Raw genomic sequence first — 18941 nt, forward strand, 5'->3', positions numbered from 1 at the left:
GTTCTGATACTTGTGCAGATGAGTGCTGACAGACAGAGGATATCCTTTGCTGTACAGACTGTCACATCTGTGATATGGAGATATATACATCAAACTGATTTGACTTAACTGCGTTAAACTTTGTTGTTCTCGTTCTGTTGTAACTCCACGACTCAACAGTAAGGTTTGCCCACTTGTGCGGGGCACATAAAATGCCATGTTGGGCAAGTAAACCTCAATCTGGCAAAAAAAAGTGGCTGCATAATCATTAATGCAATTTTTACATTTTATAGACATTTCAGCCCTCGATTAATGATGACAATTAACTTCAGTCTTTGTTGTTATTTGATAACCACTAATAAATAAAATAACTTGTACAGTGACAAGTAAAAATGGACTTGGGCAAGTAGATTTCTGACCCACTTGAAGAAGTAAAGAAAAAAAACAATTAATGTTGAAACTAGAGATGCAACAATAAATCGATTAACCAATTATTAATCCATTAGTAAATTAATTGACCAATATTATGATAATCAACTAATCGTTTTCAGACATTTTTTAAAATATAAATGTCCAAATTCTCAGATATCAGCTTCTCAGATGTGAAGATTTTCTGGTTTCTTTAGTCCTCTTTTGAGAGTAAATTTAATATCTTTATGATTTGGACAAAACAAGACATTTGAGGACATCAGCCTGGGCTTTAGAAAACAGTGATCAGCATGTTTCACCATTTTCTGTCATTTTATGGTCTGAACCACCAACTGATTAATCAAGAAAATAACTGACGATGATTAAAATAATTGTTAGTTGCAGTTGAATTCTAAAATGTGGATGTACAGAAGATCTATACAAACCATACAATTAGCTAGGGCTGCAACTAATTTTTTTTTTTATTATCAATAAAACAATCAATTATTTCCTCGATTAACTGATTAATTGTTTGGTCCATTTTATTGTAAGAAATGGTAAAAAATGTTGATCAGTGTTTCTCAAAGTCCAAGGTGACGTCCTCAGATGTCTTGTTTTGTCCAAAAATATTCAGCTTCCTATCATAGAGGATGAGGGAAACCAGAAAATATTCACATCTGAGAAGCTAAAATGAGAGAATTTTGACATTTTTTCTTATAAAATTACTTGAAACAGTTCCCTGGTTATCAAAGTAATTGAAGATTAATTTACCATCTTAGTATTGTAATACTGATCAAAATGTGCAGACGACCTTTCATAGAGACGATCCTTGTTTGGTCAGGATGTCATTTGTAAAGGTTCCATCAGGTCTGACTGCAGAAAACGGCCCGCGTTTGATCCCGAGTCCCCGGTCCTGGCTGTGTCCTTCAGTACAGTGAGCATGAGGACGGGTGCATTCAGACAAGTTGACTGGGGTGACCTTGTGCAGCACCTGGCTAAATGCAGCACAGCAATGCAGCAACGATCTGCACACTGCTTATTCACTGGCTGGATTAGTCACAGCTGCACTACCACTGTCTGCTGAGACTCTCACACAAATGAAACAGCACTTTCCCTACTCACTCACTCACTCACTCCCCTTTCATTTTACTACAGTTAGCACACCACCACTGCCTGCGTTATTGCTTTACACACATTCATTAAAATCACACAAATCAATTAGTGCCATGTTACAGGTATTACCCACACCCACTCCAAAATGAATTCTTCTAATTAAGAGTTGATTATGCAGATTTCTCTCCTATCAAACACAGAGTGACGCGGCATACTCACTCCTCTGAGCTCCAACTTTACTGTGACACAGCAGGGCTGCACATTACTTACACATCAACATGTCACTCCACATTCAGAGGGATGAGAAGGACTTCAGAATTTAAGAGAATCACTATCCTGATCTGAGTCCTTTAATACCAGGCAGTCCCTCCAGGTTTTGTTGCAGCCTAAAATGCCTGATTTCACTGCAACTTTTCTAAAAAAAAAAAAAAAAAAAACTCATGCTGCATGTTTTTAGGCATTTTTTTTTTGCTAGGAAGTCACAAGAGCAGGTGAAAATAGCACAAATAAAAAATGAGAGTTTTTTTATTTTGTTTGTTTTACACTAAAAATCAAAGGCAACTTGTTCCTAAGGGAATAAAACTGCACTCTGTTCTGAATGTTCTCAGTAACCTTATCAAAAAATCTAATTTTCTAACAAAGTATACTTTTTTGGTAAATGAAGAAGTGCATTTGAGGGTATTCCACAAATAAGCAAAATCTTTTTGGAGCTTAAACTCAGTCAATATTGAAATATGCAGTGCACAATGACAAACCTTGTGTTCTTTTCAGTACCCATGACAAAATAACAAATAAATACAAAAAAATAAAACATTGAGTTGGTTCATTGAGACCTACATGTATGACACTTGTGTGGGGGACTGCTATGATTGGTGGAACTCACAGGAAGCTACAATGATTGACCAAATTTGCAAAAAGTTGCAGTGATTGGACAAAATTGCAAGGTGGTGCAGGATTCACAAGGAGCAGTTGAATTTGTGTTAACCGTTGTGATCACAACTTCCTGCAGGGACTGGTTGGGAACCTACCAGTGGCTATTATTAACACGAGCAGCAGAATATAATCAGTGTTGATTAAATATGTATATGACACAATGAAGTAACAGCTGCAGACTGCACACTTTGTTTTTCATGAGCTGTCATCCAAATACTGAGGGTCCAGATTCAATATTAAGATTCAGAATTACAGGAATACTGTCGCTGCATTTAAGCACATAGACCACACATAGGCATCACACACACACACTGGTTCTCCTGCTCCAGCTCAAAAAATAACTATTCTGGAAACACAGCGCACATCCAACAGGAAGAGGACACTCGATACTTGGTACCAAAAAAAAAAACTGTGGCAAAAAAAGTCCTAGACACACAAGATTCCACTGCCCCAACAGTGATGTCAAACTTCAACTTTGGAATAAAAATGGGATGCAAAACACACAAGTGTGTACTTCATGAAGAGTGCCACTGTCTGAAACCAAACACTACGGAGATTTACCGAGTGTATGGAGGAACAAGGTATTCTCCAGAAGTGGATCATGAATATTAACAGAAACAACAGAAACTATATATAACACAACACTTCTCTATTAACCATTTCTGGCTATTGTGACAACCAACGTCTCATTACTCTGTAACATTTGAAGAACATTAATATCACCATTCAAAGAGACACCTACATCAGTTACTGAGGGCCAGTGTCTGATGGTGTTAGTCCAGTTGTCCATGCTGTCCTTGTCAGAGGGCAACAGCACACACTGATCATTTTAACTGAACCTGAGACAAATCTCATGAGAGTCTGACTAATTTTGGGTTCCCTTCTAGATATGACCAGCGACAGTTGAGAGACATAATGTGCCACGGCAGTAACGGTGGCACTAAATGGCAGATACTGAAGTTATAATTTGTCTGTAATAGCTTCTGTATTTTTGATATTATCAAATTTTAGTATTGTATTTTTTCGCACAGAAACAGTAACGATACTTTGATGCTTTTGACAACCTTATTTGACATTGTACCAGGCTGTGACAATGTATACAGCAATATACTGTATAAAGTTAACTGTATTATTTTAGTACTTTTTATTTTCCTTTATAGAAGGACTGCTACTGCCTGTGAATGGCTGCTCTGTAACAGTGGGGGATGGGACATATCACCGTACTGATGTTCATTATGACAACAGCGCATCACAGGACGGCTGCGCCCGGTCGAGGTATAACTTCTCTGGAGAACAAGCTGCAGCCAAAACACCTCGCTCATGATTATCTAAAGTGTTTTGGACAGCGTTTTGTGTCCTTGTGTCTGCAAGCTCTGCAAACTAGACGTGGCTTATCAGGACAGAAATTTGGCAGCGACCATATTCCTTTTAGTTTGGTTTCATGCCGCTCAAAAAAAAAAACAATTCATACACCCTGCGGCCAGTGGCATCGATTCCCCCACCTACAACTGATTTCGTCGTATTCTCTTCTGTTTCTTTCCTGTCAATACTATATTTACACACAAGTACCTTTTGTTGAGATTCTGATTGAAACACATCAAGTGAAACGCTGTGCCCATAACCATGGAGGGTTGACTGCTACCAAGGACAAAAGTGAAGATATAATCTTTGTCAGACGTCAACTTCAAATCCCAGCTCGTTGTCACACTGCTACAACTCAGTCCAGACACCTACTGCAGACTTTAACCAGACAACAGACGACTTTCATTTTGTCCTGTCATCAAGTTACTCAACAAATTAATGTTAATTAGCAGCAGCCGATGTGACCCGCCGTTGCAGACGTTTTTCATTTTAATGGATGAAACAATGAAAAAGGAGAAGCTGCTAGCTCAGTGCTTTGTACTCTGTTCTTTGCTCATGAGACAGAGAGGGTTAGAACTGTTTAGAGAAAACGTGACGTGATTTTGCCAAACCGGGCATCAGAGTCCGACACACCGGTGCTGCAATCATTTTTAACATTCCCACGTCTTTATTCTCACTCACGCTCGCAGTGCAGTCTGTTGTAAAGGAGCTCAGCTACACTAAAACGTATCCAGATTAGCTCAGAAATGGCTACATCGATAGTAATCCTAGGCTACTCTTTGTCCCAAGCAGATCTGACAATTCTGCTTCACATAAATCAGTGATTTTCAGTGGGGACCCTCAGGAAAATGCAGAAATACAATTATTATTACGTGAATTATTACAGAATAAAATGTCTAAGAATATATAATATTTCAAACTCTTTTTCGTCCTGCCCATCTTTCTCATCTTTCTTGCCTGCCAGCCAAAATGTTCATCACATCATAAGCTGTCAGTCCCAAACCAACAGTCCAGCTGATAAAAGCTCAGCTGCAAAAACTCTGACGAACTCCTGAGCAGGTAAAACTCAGAGGTATGATCAGACACATAAAGTATGAATTTACTGCTGCATGTAAAAGTGGCTGTGAGTGCCCCAAATGTGTTCTCTCGAGACACTCTCAAATGAGTGCTAAAAACCATCTAAAGTTCTAAAACGGTTGAAACAAAAGCACCCTGCAGAGGACAATAAAAATTGGGTTTTTAAAGATGTGCTGAAAAGTGGGGGCCGTGGCCTTAAGCTAATTCTATACAGATGGCTTGGCTACAATTAATCAATGATTACATTATTAAATTAATCGTCAACTATTTTGATAATTGATTGATTGGTTTGAGTCATTTTTTAAGAAAAAAGTCTCTGATTTCAGCTTCTTAAATGTGAATATTTTCTGGTTTCTTTCCTCCTCTGACAGTAAACTGAATCTGTTTGAGTTGAGGACAAAACAAGACATTTGAGGACATCTTCTTGAGCTTTGGAAAAGTGTTCTGACATTTCATAGATCAAACAACTAATCAATTAATGGAGAAACTGATCAACATACTAATCAACAATGAAAATAATGGTGAGTTGCAGCACTGCACTGATCTAAATTCAGCAACACCTTTAACTACGGCCTCAAACACGACCAGAGAGCTGAAGTTGGCACCATCATTATTTCGATCTGGGCATGCATCAAAATACACTTGACGACAGACAGTAATGCTGATTAATTAAGGTTTGATGGAAGAAATGCCATGATTTCTGAACAATTAAAGCTTCAATCAATATTTTTATATTAGCACTGGATCAAATGCTGAGTTGCAATGATTAATCGACGAAATGATTGCTAATTGATTACTATTTTGGTAATTGTTCTGAGTAATTGTTTATTTAAAAAATGTCCAGATTCTCTGATTTCAGCTTCTTAAATGTGAATATTTTCTGGTTTCTTTAAACAGCGGTCAGGGATCAACATTTTTCACAATTTTCTGAATTTTCTTAATCAGTTAATTATGAAAATAATCAACAGATTAATTGATAATGAAAATAATCAATAGTCAGTCCCTCCAGGACTTCACATTGCAGCCTAAAACGTTTGATTTCATGGCAGCTTTTGTAAAAAGCTGCGATGCATGTTGCAGTGTTTTTAGGCATGTTTTTGCAATTAAATTACGGGAAGTGAAAACTGCAGAAGAAAGTTTCAATTTTTTTCAACTAATTCTTTAAAAGTTCTAAGTAACCTCACCAAAAAGTCTAATGATTCGAAAAACAAAGAATGCTTTATTATGTGCAGATGAAGAAGTGCGCCTGCTGTGTATTCAACTAAAAGCATCCTTTTGGAGCTCCAACTCAGTTAAATAAGAACAAAATTATAAAATAAAAGGGCACAGAGGGTTGATAAATGTCAATAATGATGACAAACCAAGCTCTTTTCAATACCTCTGAAAAATAAAAAATGTAAATGCAAAAAAATTGTGAAGAATAAAACAAAACATTGAGTTGGTTGATTGAGACAAACATTTATGATGTTTGCACGGGGGACTGCTGTTATTGGTAGAACGCACAGGGAGCAATGATGATTGGTTGGACAGGTTTGGACAAAATTGCAAGGCTGTGCAGAATTCACAGGGATTGGCTGAAGTTGCGTGAACTGTTGCTGCGATCGCAATGTCACATCTTCCTGGAGGGACTGGTTAGTTGCATTACTAATCAAATGAGTGACACTGTGAATGAGAAGGTATTATAGAATTATCACCTTTATACTTTATAGTTAGCTAGCTGTTCTGATTGTAGCCATTCTGTTTCCAGCTGAAAAGAAGCTACACACTCTAAAACACCGCTGTACACTAGCTGCTGCTCACACACACAGTCAGACTGGCTGGTGAACATATGGAGCCGCTAAAGACACTCCAGTGAAGCCATCATTGATGTTATTAGTAACACCTGTGAGCTTCTATGACAAGTCAAAATGTCTGCAGGGAACAGACTATGAAGAAATACTGAACCAACAGCACTTCATACACAGAACAGTGCATTTATAGTTTCCTGTAGTAGTCAACACCATTACCAGCTATGACCTCTATGAGTAACAACTGGTCTGTGTAAAGACGCAGATATTAGTGGCCTTTCTTTGTCAGCAGCACAGACGTTTAAAGAAGAACTGGTCACAGAGCTGGTTAGATGAAGAGATGCACGTGTCAGTTTGAGTCTACGTCAAACATCCATCCAGAGGAGGGACAAAGTGTCATCTGCCTAATTAATTCAACCAAAGTCACTCACTCACTTTAATCAATTATTAAATTAATTGCCAACTATTCTGATACTTGATTAATCACTTTGAGTATTTTTTTTTTTTTAGAAAAAAGTCTCTGATTTCAGCTTCTTAAATATGAATATTTTCTGGTTTCTAAACTGAATATTTTTGGGTTGTGGGAAAAAACAGACATTTGAGGACGTAACCTTTGGGAAACGCTGATCAACATTTTTCGAAATTTTGTGACGTTTCATAGGCAAACAGCTATTAATTGATTAATCAAACTAAACAACTGCCAAAAACATCTGCCATTTCTCGGTCTCCCACACTGATGCCGAGAGTACACAGTCACAGAAAACTTCATAATGACAACTGTAAACCAGCAGCACCGTGACTGGCCATGCATAAAAATGATCACATGCTGCTGTGATTTTTTAAATCATTACCACGCTAATTCTTCAGATGTGGTGGAAACACAAGCAAGAACAGTTCCTGAGTTTAGTTCCAGTGGCTCCTTAGTACCTGGAGCTATTTGGGTGAAATGGGGTGACAGACAGACAACCAGGGTTGTACCCACTGGAAAGAGGTTTCCAATTTCCTGACTGAGGGAGAACACCAGAACAGCTGGGGGAGACCCATGCAGATGCCAGGAGAACATTAACAATCCTCCCAGTTGACCAGCATGCACATGAAAATGGTTTCACTCTAACTTGAACAGGTCACTGCTTTTTGATTTCCATCAGCCTCAGGCTGAGTTGTAGACCTTCATAAGGGACTCTCACTGTCATTAACTGACCCATGTGATCATAGCAAGTGACTGAGTGAGACGATGCAGCGACTCCAGGCCGGACACCCTCTGACTGGTTGGTCGATATGCTCTAATTGGTCAAAAGAACCAGGCAGCAAACTTGAAAGCTGTAAGTTCTGCCATGTTTATATTGTTTTATGTAGATTATCCTGATCCTGTTAGCATGTTGCATGTTTAATGTGGCTACTCCCACAAGCCGGGGCGACGCTGGACTAAAGTTGTAATATTGATGGACGGTCATGAGAAACCGTGTGGTCTTATTTGGAGCCAACTATGTAACGAGACTAGTAGGTTGGATGCTAGTAACTTTTTTCATGTTTTCATGTTTCTTTTTGTAGAACTTTATCCTGCAGTGCTTCATCAGCTCTGCTAACATTTGTTGTTATTAGGGATGGGTCATGATTTGATAAAATGTGTCATTAAATGATTTAAAAAAAATCAAATAGTTCATGTGACTGTGGCTGAGTCTATTTTTCTTTGTTTGTTGTCCTTGTTTTGCCGGCGCCTAGAAATAACATGACACTGCCAGATATCGCCCAGGTAATATCGCCAGCAGGACATCTGCAGACCTTCATGAATTTTATTTCAGAGTGGCATGCTGTTTCCTGAACACTTACTGGCTCGATTTTCAAATAATCATCAAATAGTGTCCAGTGAACATCTAATAGAATTTTGGCTTGAAATGCCCCTCCCTAGCTGATATACACAACCCAGTTCTGCTCTGTGATCCTCAGTGGTGCGTGTGTTTGTGTGTTGCTGCTGTATGTCAATGTACTTGATAGACATGCTCTGAAGGTAATGATATAACTACATATTGGTTGATGGGTAGAATTTCATTTGAACAAGATTTTCTATGGTTGGCTATGGCCCTAAAGGACCCCAGATCCTGATCTGACCTGACTACAAAATAGAACCAAAATGTGTAAAGCTGATCAGAGACTTTAGTCTCAATTACATCTCAGAATGTAAATGTTAAATTTTAGGTCTACCGATTACCAAAGACAGCTTGAGAGGAGCTACTCAGGTTTCAACAAGGAAAGGATGCTTTAGTAGCATACAGGTTCCCGACATCCACACACACTACAAGATATTAAACAATTCACTGATTATCGATTAATCGGTTGTTAAGAATGTGTTCGATGAAAAAAAATTTAATCAGTCTACTATGAAATAAAGACCTGAAATATAATAAGTTATTTTTATGAGTGAGCATTGCACGTTATCTGGTATTCAAGTAGATGTTTAATTTTCCGTCTTTATATGATTCATAATGCTGTCAGAGAAGATGTAATATGTTGCTCTGGAAATGAAGCTTTGATAAGAGCTGGAAAACACGTGGTATTGTCTGATATAAGCAAAAAAATTTAGTTTTTCAAAAAAGATTAATCGAGTAATTGATCATTAATTTTTAAGGATCAATTAAGGAAAGTGCTGACAAATTGCAACCCTATTCATCACCTAATATGACTGTGTATTGGCTAGGGCTGGACAATATAATGATGTTATATTGTACTGTGATATGACACTAGATATTGTGACAGATTTTGGATATCGTATGTTAATGTCGGAAGTGTTGTCTTTTCCTGGTTTTAAAGGCTGCATTACAGTTCAGTGACTGTTTCAGCTGATCTCAAATTTGCCTTTACTCACTTAGGCATTATATCCTCATTACTGATGATTATTTATAAAATAATCTCACATTTTGTGAAAGCACCAATAGTCATCCCTGTAATATTGTTGCAATGTTGATATCAAGGTTTTAAGTCAAAAGTGTGACATTTGATTTTGTTTATCTTGCCCAGTGTTAATACAACAAACTTATTTTATCCCCTCAGTCACTTTCACCCTTTGGAGCGCACAACATATCTTCAGTCACAACTTACACGATCAATAATTATCGATATTGACTGATATGAAACTTCACTATCGTGATCACCCAGGCCCAGTATTGGCAATATTCTGCAAATACGATACATATCACGATACAGGGGTTACAATTCAATATATTGTGATAGTAAGGTGGGTAAGGTGATATGTTGCTATTTCTAATCTAATTTCACAGGTCATCGTATAAAGAACACACCACCATATGTATAACGTCTGAGTCAGAAAGTTTACTTTTTGATGTAATCAGAACAGTAAAGATCGTGAACAACGCTGCTAGCTGAAGCCCTGCTCTGTTTCATGAAGATGCTATCACGATACGGCGCATTTGAGAATCGACACAGTATCAAAAACATAACATCACAACACTTGAGTGTATAGATATTTTCTTTCATCTCTAGTACACACCCAACATAGCAGAGGTGGAATCACAGTTCAGGACAAGTTAGATACAGTTTGAATTTAATCCATGCTAAAAAAAAAAAGTCTTTGGAGGACAAATTATTTTCTTTTTTCCCCGCACAACCTGCACACGGTGCTGGTGCAGAAAAAGTCACTGAATACTGACTGAACTGAACCAAGGTCTTGAATGAAGATTAATGCATACATTTTTTTTCAATAGTTTCTGTACAGTTGATACCACAATCACCAGATACTGTAGTTTTAAACACATGGTATCACAAAGTATTGACAACCTTAATCCACACTCCTCCATACCACTGGCTTCATCATTTGAGATCTACTTTTTTAAAAACGATTTTGATGCTATTTTATAAGAGCACAGATGGTATTTAATCATTTGATATTCATTGACATTTCAAGTGTGCGTTTTCATTCACCACAATTTACTTTAAAAGGGACAATCAACAACAGTCATACAGCAAGCAGCCGGTGAGATCTTGGCTCTCTGAGGGTTGGATTTTTCTGCTTGGCAACATCCAGGTTCTGCATTTGGAGCACTTTACTGTTCTGTTTACTTCTTTTGGGGCATCTAATTTCATGGTCAACACAGGAGAAATTCAAGAGTTCTGGATGTTCGAGTGTATCATGTGACCTTGATGTGCTGAAAGTTTTCTAAAGGTTCTCAATGTCCTGCCGTCACAGCCGTCACAGCCGCCTCCTGGCTGCATCCCACCGCTTCTCCAGATCCCCCGTCCAACAACTGTGTCTTTTATGGGTCTTTGTAGTCTTGACACCGTGAATTGTACAAATGGGGATAACAGCGCACCTTCAAGATGGCCCCTCCTCGAAGCCATTCATGGAGTTGCACTCACTTGTTCACACGAAGAGTGACAGAAATAGTTGTGTGAAGAATGAAAAAAGAGCTTGAGAGAGTCTCAACCTCGCCTACTTTCACACCTCCACACAGCTGGCCACTGCATAAAGTGCGCATGATTGTCTGACTGTCAGATTCTGACTAGGGTTGTTCAGATACCAGTGAAAAATGCTGGTATCAGTATTGGTGAGCAAGCGAGTCCATGCACTGATCTGATACCATATAATTTATTAAACCTCAAAACAGATCCCTGCTATTTCCCAGCAGCGTCCTGTAAGCCTTTTTTTTCAGGATGGGGAAGTCATGTTCTATGGCATTCATTCTCTGGATTTGTTCGTGACCAAAGAGAAAAGACTGAACCTGAGCCATACCATACAAAGGTAGCAATAAGGCTGGATATCAGAACTCAATATCTTTAAGGTATTGATTGAAAGAACTCAGCAGCAAGTGGATCAAAACTTATCCAGTCAAATGACACCTGCATTCAATCCTTTTGGTACCCAGATTTAGAAAAAATAGACTATTTTTCTGGTTTTGCACCCAGCCAATCCCAAGAAGAACCTTCAAAAAAGGTATCAAATGAAGTACTTTATTGGTACTGGCATAACTTTAAGGGTGATGGTGTTGCAATTTTTTAACATTACCCAACCCAAGATAGCAATCATGTTGTATCATACAGGGGTAGTAGTATACAGCTGTTAATTATAAAAAAATATGTATGTGTATATGTACACTTTTTTTTTACCCACTGGTATTGGATTGGTACTCAGTATTGGCGGATATGCCAAGTCCAGATATTAGAATCAGTATCAGGAGGGTAACAATTGTATCCGAACATCTCTAATCCTGACATTGGAAAGGGGGTTCCAGAGGCTGTCTGATAACCTGACAAACACTTGGTTTAAGCATACTGAGGCCTTAACACGACTGAGACCTTTAACGTGTTGTCCACTCTGACCATACTGGGACCTTTAACATGTTGTTCACGCTGACCATACTGAGACCTTTAACATGTTGTCCACGCTGACCATACTGAGGCCTTAAAGTGACATTTATTCTGACTTTTCTGTTTGTTTTTCCTCAGTAACTAGGAAAAACAAATCATACATTACCTTTTAGCAGAAAAATACTTACAAATGTACTTCTGGGAATTTTGGTCATAAAATACTCAAATTTGCAATACACAAAACAGATACCCACTTGCTTCCATCATTATAGTCACTTTCAAAGTGATGCAATGATTTGCTCATGGCACATGCCATTGCAAGCCACTTCCTGTAAAGAACACACAAGCTCTGCTCCACTAGGTCTACTGGCTATACAGTCTGTCACTTTTCTGTGTGTGTCAAAAATTGTTTTCCATCTGGTTGGGAGGTGAACCTAAGGAAAGCAGAACTGAACTATCTGTAGGTGTTTCGGACAGACATGGTCCATAGTGAATAACCACAAGTGCTACATGTCATAAAAACGTCCTTTGCATCATGCGTGATGGGATGTTCGGATTAAATATTTTATCATTACATCCACTGACTTTCATTAAAAGTAGCCAATACAAACCATGTGCTCAATCTAAATAGGGTATTACCGATGAAGACAGTTTAGGGTTGGGCCATCTGGCCTATAACTTTGCTAATATCTCAATATTTTCAGGCTATGTCACAATATATATCTCCACATACACATTTTCTCTAAAACAGGATACCATAAAGTCTCAAATAGTGATGAGTGATAGAATATGATCCATTGCTGTACATTAAACTACCCAACAGCACATACAGTAGGGCTGAGCGGTGTGGACAAAATCAAATATCACAATATTTTTGACAAAATACAACTGTACCTCAATATTGATATTGTGACAATATTGTAGGGTTGTCTACCGGTGCTTTAACAAAATATTAGCACTATAAGATGTTTGATAAATAATCATTAGCAGTGTTTCCTCTAGGATTTTTTTCAGCAGCGGGGGCAGGCGTTCCGTTTCTCTTAGAGAAATATTTCAATAAACTCATCTGAAAAATGCAGTCAGTTGTTACATAATGGTGTGTAGATATTAACGTTAGCCTAATACTATCAATTAGTTTACTCACGTTAGCGACACTGAGTTGGCACCGGGCCAAATTAACTTAAACTACCGATAAGTTACGTAACGTTAGCTGGTCATCAACATATTGTGAACGTCTGTTTAACTTGTAAAATCTATGTCGAGTTATCTCAAGCTAATAACTTACGTCTACCTCTTCTCCGGCCGATAATTCGCTGCTTTATTGTTTATTTGTAATTCGGGAATTCGCTCCTCTGACGCTGCCCTGTCGCCTAGGTGCTTGACGTGCTTGACGACCACGCCCCCCAAACAACGCTGGCATCATGCAAATGAGCATGTGCAAGTATATTTCCATACTGAGCAAGATAGTTATCTGCAGTTTACCTTAGTGCTCGCAAGTACCCGACACGAGTCTGTTTTGAAGGTGGAGAGATGCTGCGGTGGTGTATTTGCGTCAACAATAAAAAAAAAAAAAAAGAAATTTGAAGGAGTGGCGGCTAGGATTTAGGAGTGGCGGGCCGCCACTCCTAAATGAATGTAGAGGAAACACTGATTAGTAATGTGGATATAATGACTAAATGGTTAAGGGCAAATAATAGAACAGTTATAAGAGTCGAGTCAGCTCTGAAAATTTCATCACTTTAATGCAGCCTTTAAAATAAGGAACAGACAACACTTATCCTATATCACATCACCATATGATATCCAAGACCATATCTAGTCTTATATCACAGTGTTCATATATTATTGATGTATTGCCCAGCCCTAATACCTATGGATATACTGTTATTTCATGTTCACAGACACAAACAGGTTTTCAGGTACATCATGTCCTTTTAAGTCCAGCAGTCTGGAGCTTTTCATTCTAACCAAAAGAACATCAGCTGATTTCACTGAACCACATTTTGCAGTATAGAATGCCAACAATATTTCTGAGGCATCAACCAGTAGGATTGGGTGATATGATGGTATATACCATGTGGTGGTAGAAATGGAAATACCATCTCCACTGCAAGAGCTATTCTCACATGATCTTGCACAATTATCATGTGATCTCAGCTGTCTCACAAGGTGACATGATTTGGGCAGCAGGTCTACCATGTTCTAAAGTGACGCAGGAGTTGGTGGCGATAATGCAGCTCTAAAGCTGGTTTGCCAATCACCTCAGAAGTAGGGCTGGGTACCAAAATCCAGTGCCAACATGGCACCGGTTCCCATACAACCAATACCTACCAGACCGTATCACAACACAGATCACGGTGCCTCATTTTGGAGCTACACGCCTGAGCTGTTGATTGAAATAGCTGCCGTCTGGTGAGACACATCACCAAATATGCCAGGTTAATGTTACAGCAACACTCACTCTACATGGCTCTGACAGCAGGTAGCCTTCAGCTCACTAGTAGTCACAGTAAACATGGTTAAAATGCCGAGCACAACAGTCTAAAGTGTGTCTGTATTTCACTCGAAAACGATTCCAACACTGGCACCATCTGGCAACACAGAACACAATTCTTTTTCCCCAGGATGGCAAATTCATGACATCCTATTAGGAGCCCAAATCCTATGTCCTGTCAGGTTAACAATAATGTTAAGTCTTTGCCAATCAACACTCAGTGTCATTGTATAGAGAAAAATTAAGGGAATTAGATAGGTAAATTTGATATATGTTTAATATTTATTTATTTTATATATTGAAGCATATTTTAAACTGTTGACAGTTACTATGTTTTTCAAAATTCAAATTTGCCTTTGCTAACTGTCATTTTGTGCTTAAAAAGTATTGATTCAGGCACGGTTTAGGCCTCAGTACCATCTGAAAAGGATCAGAAAACAAGGAGGAGGAGAGTGAAACTGTATCCAGAGCAGGAGGCTTAACTAAGCTGGTATTTTGTTTGCACCTGTTAACCTCAAAACCTGTAACACTTGAAATGACTGTTTCATCTGGATCCTTAAAGCTTACATTTTGAAGGAATGTTAGTTTGACTGTTTTGAATTGATTTTCTTTAACTCATGTATTGTCTCATGTTGAGGCAGTTTCTGTTCGTATGGAACAGGGCTGCAACTAACAACTATTATTTTCTTGATTAACTGACTAGTTGTTTGGTGCATAAAATGTCAATCAGTGTTTCTCAAAGCCCACAATGACGATCTCACATGTTTTGGCTGCAAACCCAAAGATATTAAATTTACTGTCATAAAGGAGTAAAGAACCATAAAATATTTTCATTTAACAGAGTAGAACCAAGGAATTCCAGCTGAAAAAAAAAAAAGAAAAAAAAGACTAAAGCTGATTAATCGATGAGCAAAGTAGCTGACTAATTTAATACTGATTTATAATTAAGTAATTGTTGCACCTCTAGTTTGGAAATACCAAAAAATGAGAAAATAATCAATGTGATGAAGTGCTGTATGGTATGGTTATTTTACATAGAATTTACAGAACAAATACTGTGTTGTGATAATGAGAAAGAAACATAAAATCACATACAACACGATAGAAGATTTTGACCATATCACAAGTCTGTTTCAACTCTAACACATAGCTTACTCAAAATTATTTAACAACTAAATTTAATGGTTCCTTATATAAAGTGATTTGTAAATGTTTATGTTTACAAATGTATATCAGCTGATTTATCAGTGTTCCAATTATCAATATCAGCATTGGCCTCAGAAATCCATTATTGGTCCGGATATACTATAAAGTGCTGAGGTTTCATACCGAGCCAAGCAGGAGCCAGTGATAATATCCACTGTGTTATGAATAAAATGAACCATATGTATTATTTCAATAAGCAGCAGCTAAATGATGACTTCGAATCATCAAACCCTAATTGCACTGATAGCATACTCATCAAAAACTGCACCACAACACTGTATCTGTACAGTACAGATCTGTCATAACAGTATGGCAGTCTTCATCTGTATGCTGCTGGGGCTGCCAGGGGACTCTGAGCTGGAAATAGGAAGAGGAAGGACTCCATCATTGAGAATACTACAGTTCATTCACACTCTTCAACAGCAGGGACCATTCATTCATACAGACCCACTATCACTATGTGAGTGGAGGGCTGAGTGTATCAAGGTCTGCCAACTTTTATCTCCCAACCAAAGGCTGCGAAGCGACGTTATTTCCACCGTGCACACGTGAAAATCTGTGAAGTGACTGAGCACGAGGAGGCACGACGAGAGACAAACAGCTGGCTGAAAGTGATCCACTGCTGGGGAGAGGGACTGAGGCTGCAGGTTTCATGGCAGCAGGCAGTAACAACTGCTTTTCATGCCGTCTGTGCAAAAAACAATACAAATTTTTATTGCTCTCATGCAAAGCTGGAGTGAAAAATATAATATAAAAGATAATAACTGGGACAGTTCTTGGGGATGTCTTACATAATTTGACTTTTTGAGTTTTGATGCACCCTCTGTGTTCACCTCATTTAACCACTCATGTCACAGACTGTACACACTGTACATGTCCCAGTCTAAACAATACAGTCACAAAGACAGTACACACTGTACATATTGGAATCTACTGAAGACTACAGAATCCAACCATAAAGACAGTGCTGGCAGTCATCTGTGGATCCATCTGCATGTGACTCATGTAAATGTTGAGGAGCAGTCAGTCAGTGCAGCAGCAGCACAGCACAGACCAATCCTGGTCAACAGACACGCAATGAGCCCGTGCATACTGCAGAATAATAGGCAGCACACATTAAATATTGATTCCCGTTTGCTCTCTAACGTCATCTAGACGTGTACCTCCGTTAATCCGCCGCTCGGGAGACAATCAGCCTCGGCCTGGATATAAAGCCCGGCCCGATCACTCGAATGCTGGTTCTGCTGTCAGGCGCCAGGCAGCCATTTAGGTGCATATGGAGCCAGTTGAGTCTCTACGTAAATGGCTGATGCATTTCGAATTTTTTCTTCCTAATTGCTGAGAGCCATCAGCACCCCCGGCCTCCTCCTAGCGCCGTTTAATCCGCCACTTCACGCAGCTTCGCCCCAATAAAACCGTCCGAACACCTCTTATCTGATCCCGGTGCAGCTCTTTAACCGAGCGTTAACAGTTATTTGGAGGCTCTTTCTCCTGTCTGACTGAACCCCCAGAGACTCCGGATCAAACAATGAAATGGATTGGAGGCATTCCGCACAACGTTTCCATCACAATGAAATCACATCTCCGGTAACAGCTCGGTTATTCTCAAAACACACTCGTCCCGGTGCTATTTATCTACCCGTTAACGTTTCTGCTAAAGCTCCAGACCTTTAAATGTAAATGAAGAGTTCGAGGCGACGCCAACATGTCAGCCCGCATCAATAAATAGCAAAGCAAAGCGGCTCTATTGTCTGTGAGCGTATCCACCGGCAGGAGAACGACACAACACCGAGCACCGAGGACCGAGCGGCGAGCAGTCCTGCCGCCGCCGACACCTCACAGGAGCTCCCGCCGGAGCCCGCCAGGCCGCGCGCTCATCCTCGGACTCACCTGTGTCTCCTTTCGCCTCGGTGTGTACCGTCTCCGGGTTCACGGTCCGGTCCTGACGCGCTGCAGCGGCTCCTCACCACCAGTCCCCGGCACCGGCAGGCAGCACTGAGCCGCTGATTGGGCCTCGGCAGACGCTCACCCCCTCGGTGCTGCCACGCCGGCATCTCATTGGTCGACCGCTCGCTCCCGTGAAGCCCAGACAGGCGGCTGAGTGGCTGCCCGTTTCCCCAGCAGACCCAGACAGACAGCCGATTGGTCCTCAGGCCCTTATCGCTGAAAGCAGTCAGAGAGCTGGTTGGTGGGTCATTTCCGCGGCGGAGACAGGGAGAACGCTGATTGGCTGATAGTAGTGTTGTTGTCTGTGTCTGGATGGAGAGCCATGTTAACTCCAGCGGGCTGAAGAAACAATGTGTTTGCTCGCACTCAGTGAAGTAGCGGCTCGGTACAAACCTTTCACATTTTTTCTTCAACACAGACAAGATTCAAACAGCTTCTGTTACTGCTGTCATGATGAAGAGAAGCCATGTTGACACATTGTCACCGGCTTGTTGTTCTACCGGGTTCCTTACGGGGTTCTATGCACACATGTGCATGACAAAGACCCAAGACAGGGCAAACAGAGCAGTGACAGCAGTGCGGAATGGACGGCTGATAGAAAACGTCATTACTCCTGTTTTAATGAATGCGTTACAAAACCTCTCAGTAGGCTGTCTGTCTGTCTGCACCGTCTGACAAAGAACTGGAGCCTGCAGCGTCACGCACTTCACATGTGGCACGGTTCAAACATGCTGTCAGGGACAGGAAGGAGGAATGTGATAACCGATCAGCTGTGCACATCTGCTGCTTTTACTGTAAAGAGGTCATCACACTGCAAATGTGTTATCTAGCATCAACCTATTCTTCCTACACAAGTTTGTGTTGATGTAAAATGGAAATTCATTCATAAATCCCACTGTAAGTCATCATTTTAAGATTGAAAAAAACATTTTTTATTTCATACTTATGACTTTTAATAGAGCTGCAAGGTTTGATCTATTCTTAAATTAATCTCCAACTATTAATTGGTTTGAGTAATTTTTTAAGAAAACAGTAAAAATTCTCTGATTTCATCTTATTAAATGTAAATAATTTTGGTGTCTTTACTCTTCTCTAGCAGTAAATTGAATATATTTGTGTTGTGAGTAAATCAAGTAAGTAATTGAAATTTTCATCATTTTCTAGAGAAAATAATCAACTGATTAATAGACTGAAAATAATTGTTAATTGCCCTACCTTTTATCTCATAATTTTGACTTAATCACTTAATTTTGATTTTGTCATTTTAATTTCGACCTTTCTTTTAACTCTTATAATTATGACTTTTTAAACTCACA

General features: G+C 39.4%; 1 protein-coding gene across 1 annotated transcript in view; it reads right to left on the reverse strand.

Moving 5' to 3' along the window:
* gatad2b (GATA zinc finger domain containing 2B) overlaps window positions 1-18545 on the reverse strand; it is a 75967-nt gene extending 57422 nt beyond the window's left edge. Inside the window, exon 1 of the mRNA XM_084738822.1 lies at window positions 17569-18545. Within this exon, the coding sequence (XP_084594948.1) occupies window positions 17569-17732 (164 nt within the window). The 5' untranslated portion in view covers window positions 17733-18545. The remainder of the gene's footprint in view (window positions 1-17568) is intronic.
* Between the last annotated feature and the right edge of the window lie 396 nt (window positions 18546-18941).

This window comes from Lutjanus erythropterus, chromosome 16 (genome assembly GCF_056507025.1).
Source record: "Lutjanus erythropterus isolate fLutEry1 chromosome 16, fLutEry1.hap2, whole genome shotgun sequence".
Lineage (NCBI taxonomy): Eukaryota > Metazoa > Chordata > Actinopteri > Lutjaniformes > Lutjanidae > Lutjanus > Lutjanus erythropterus.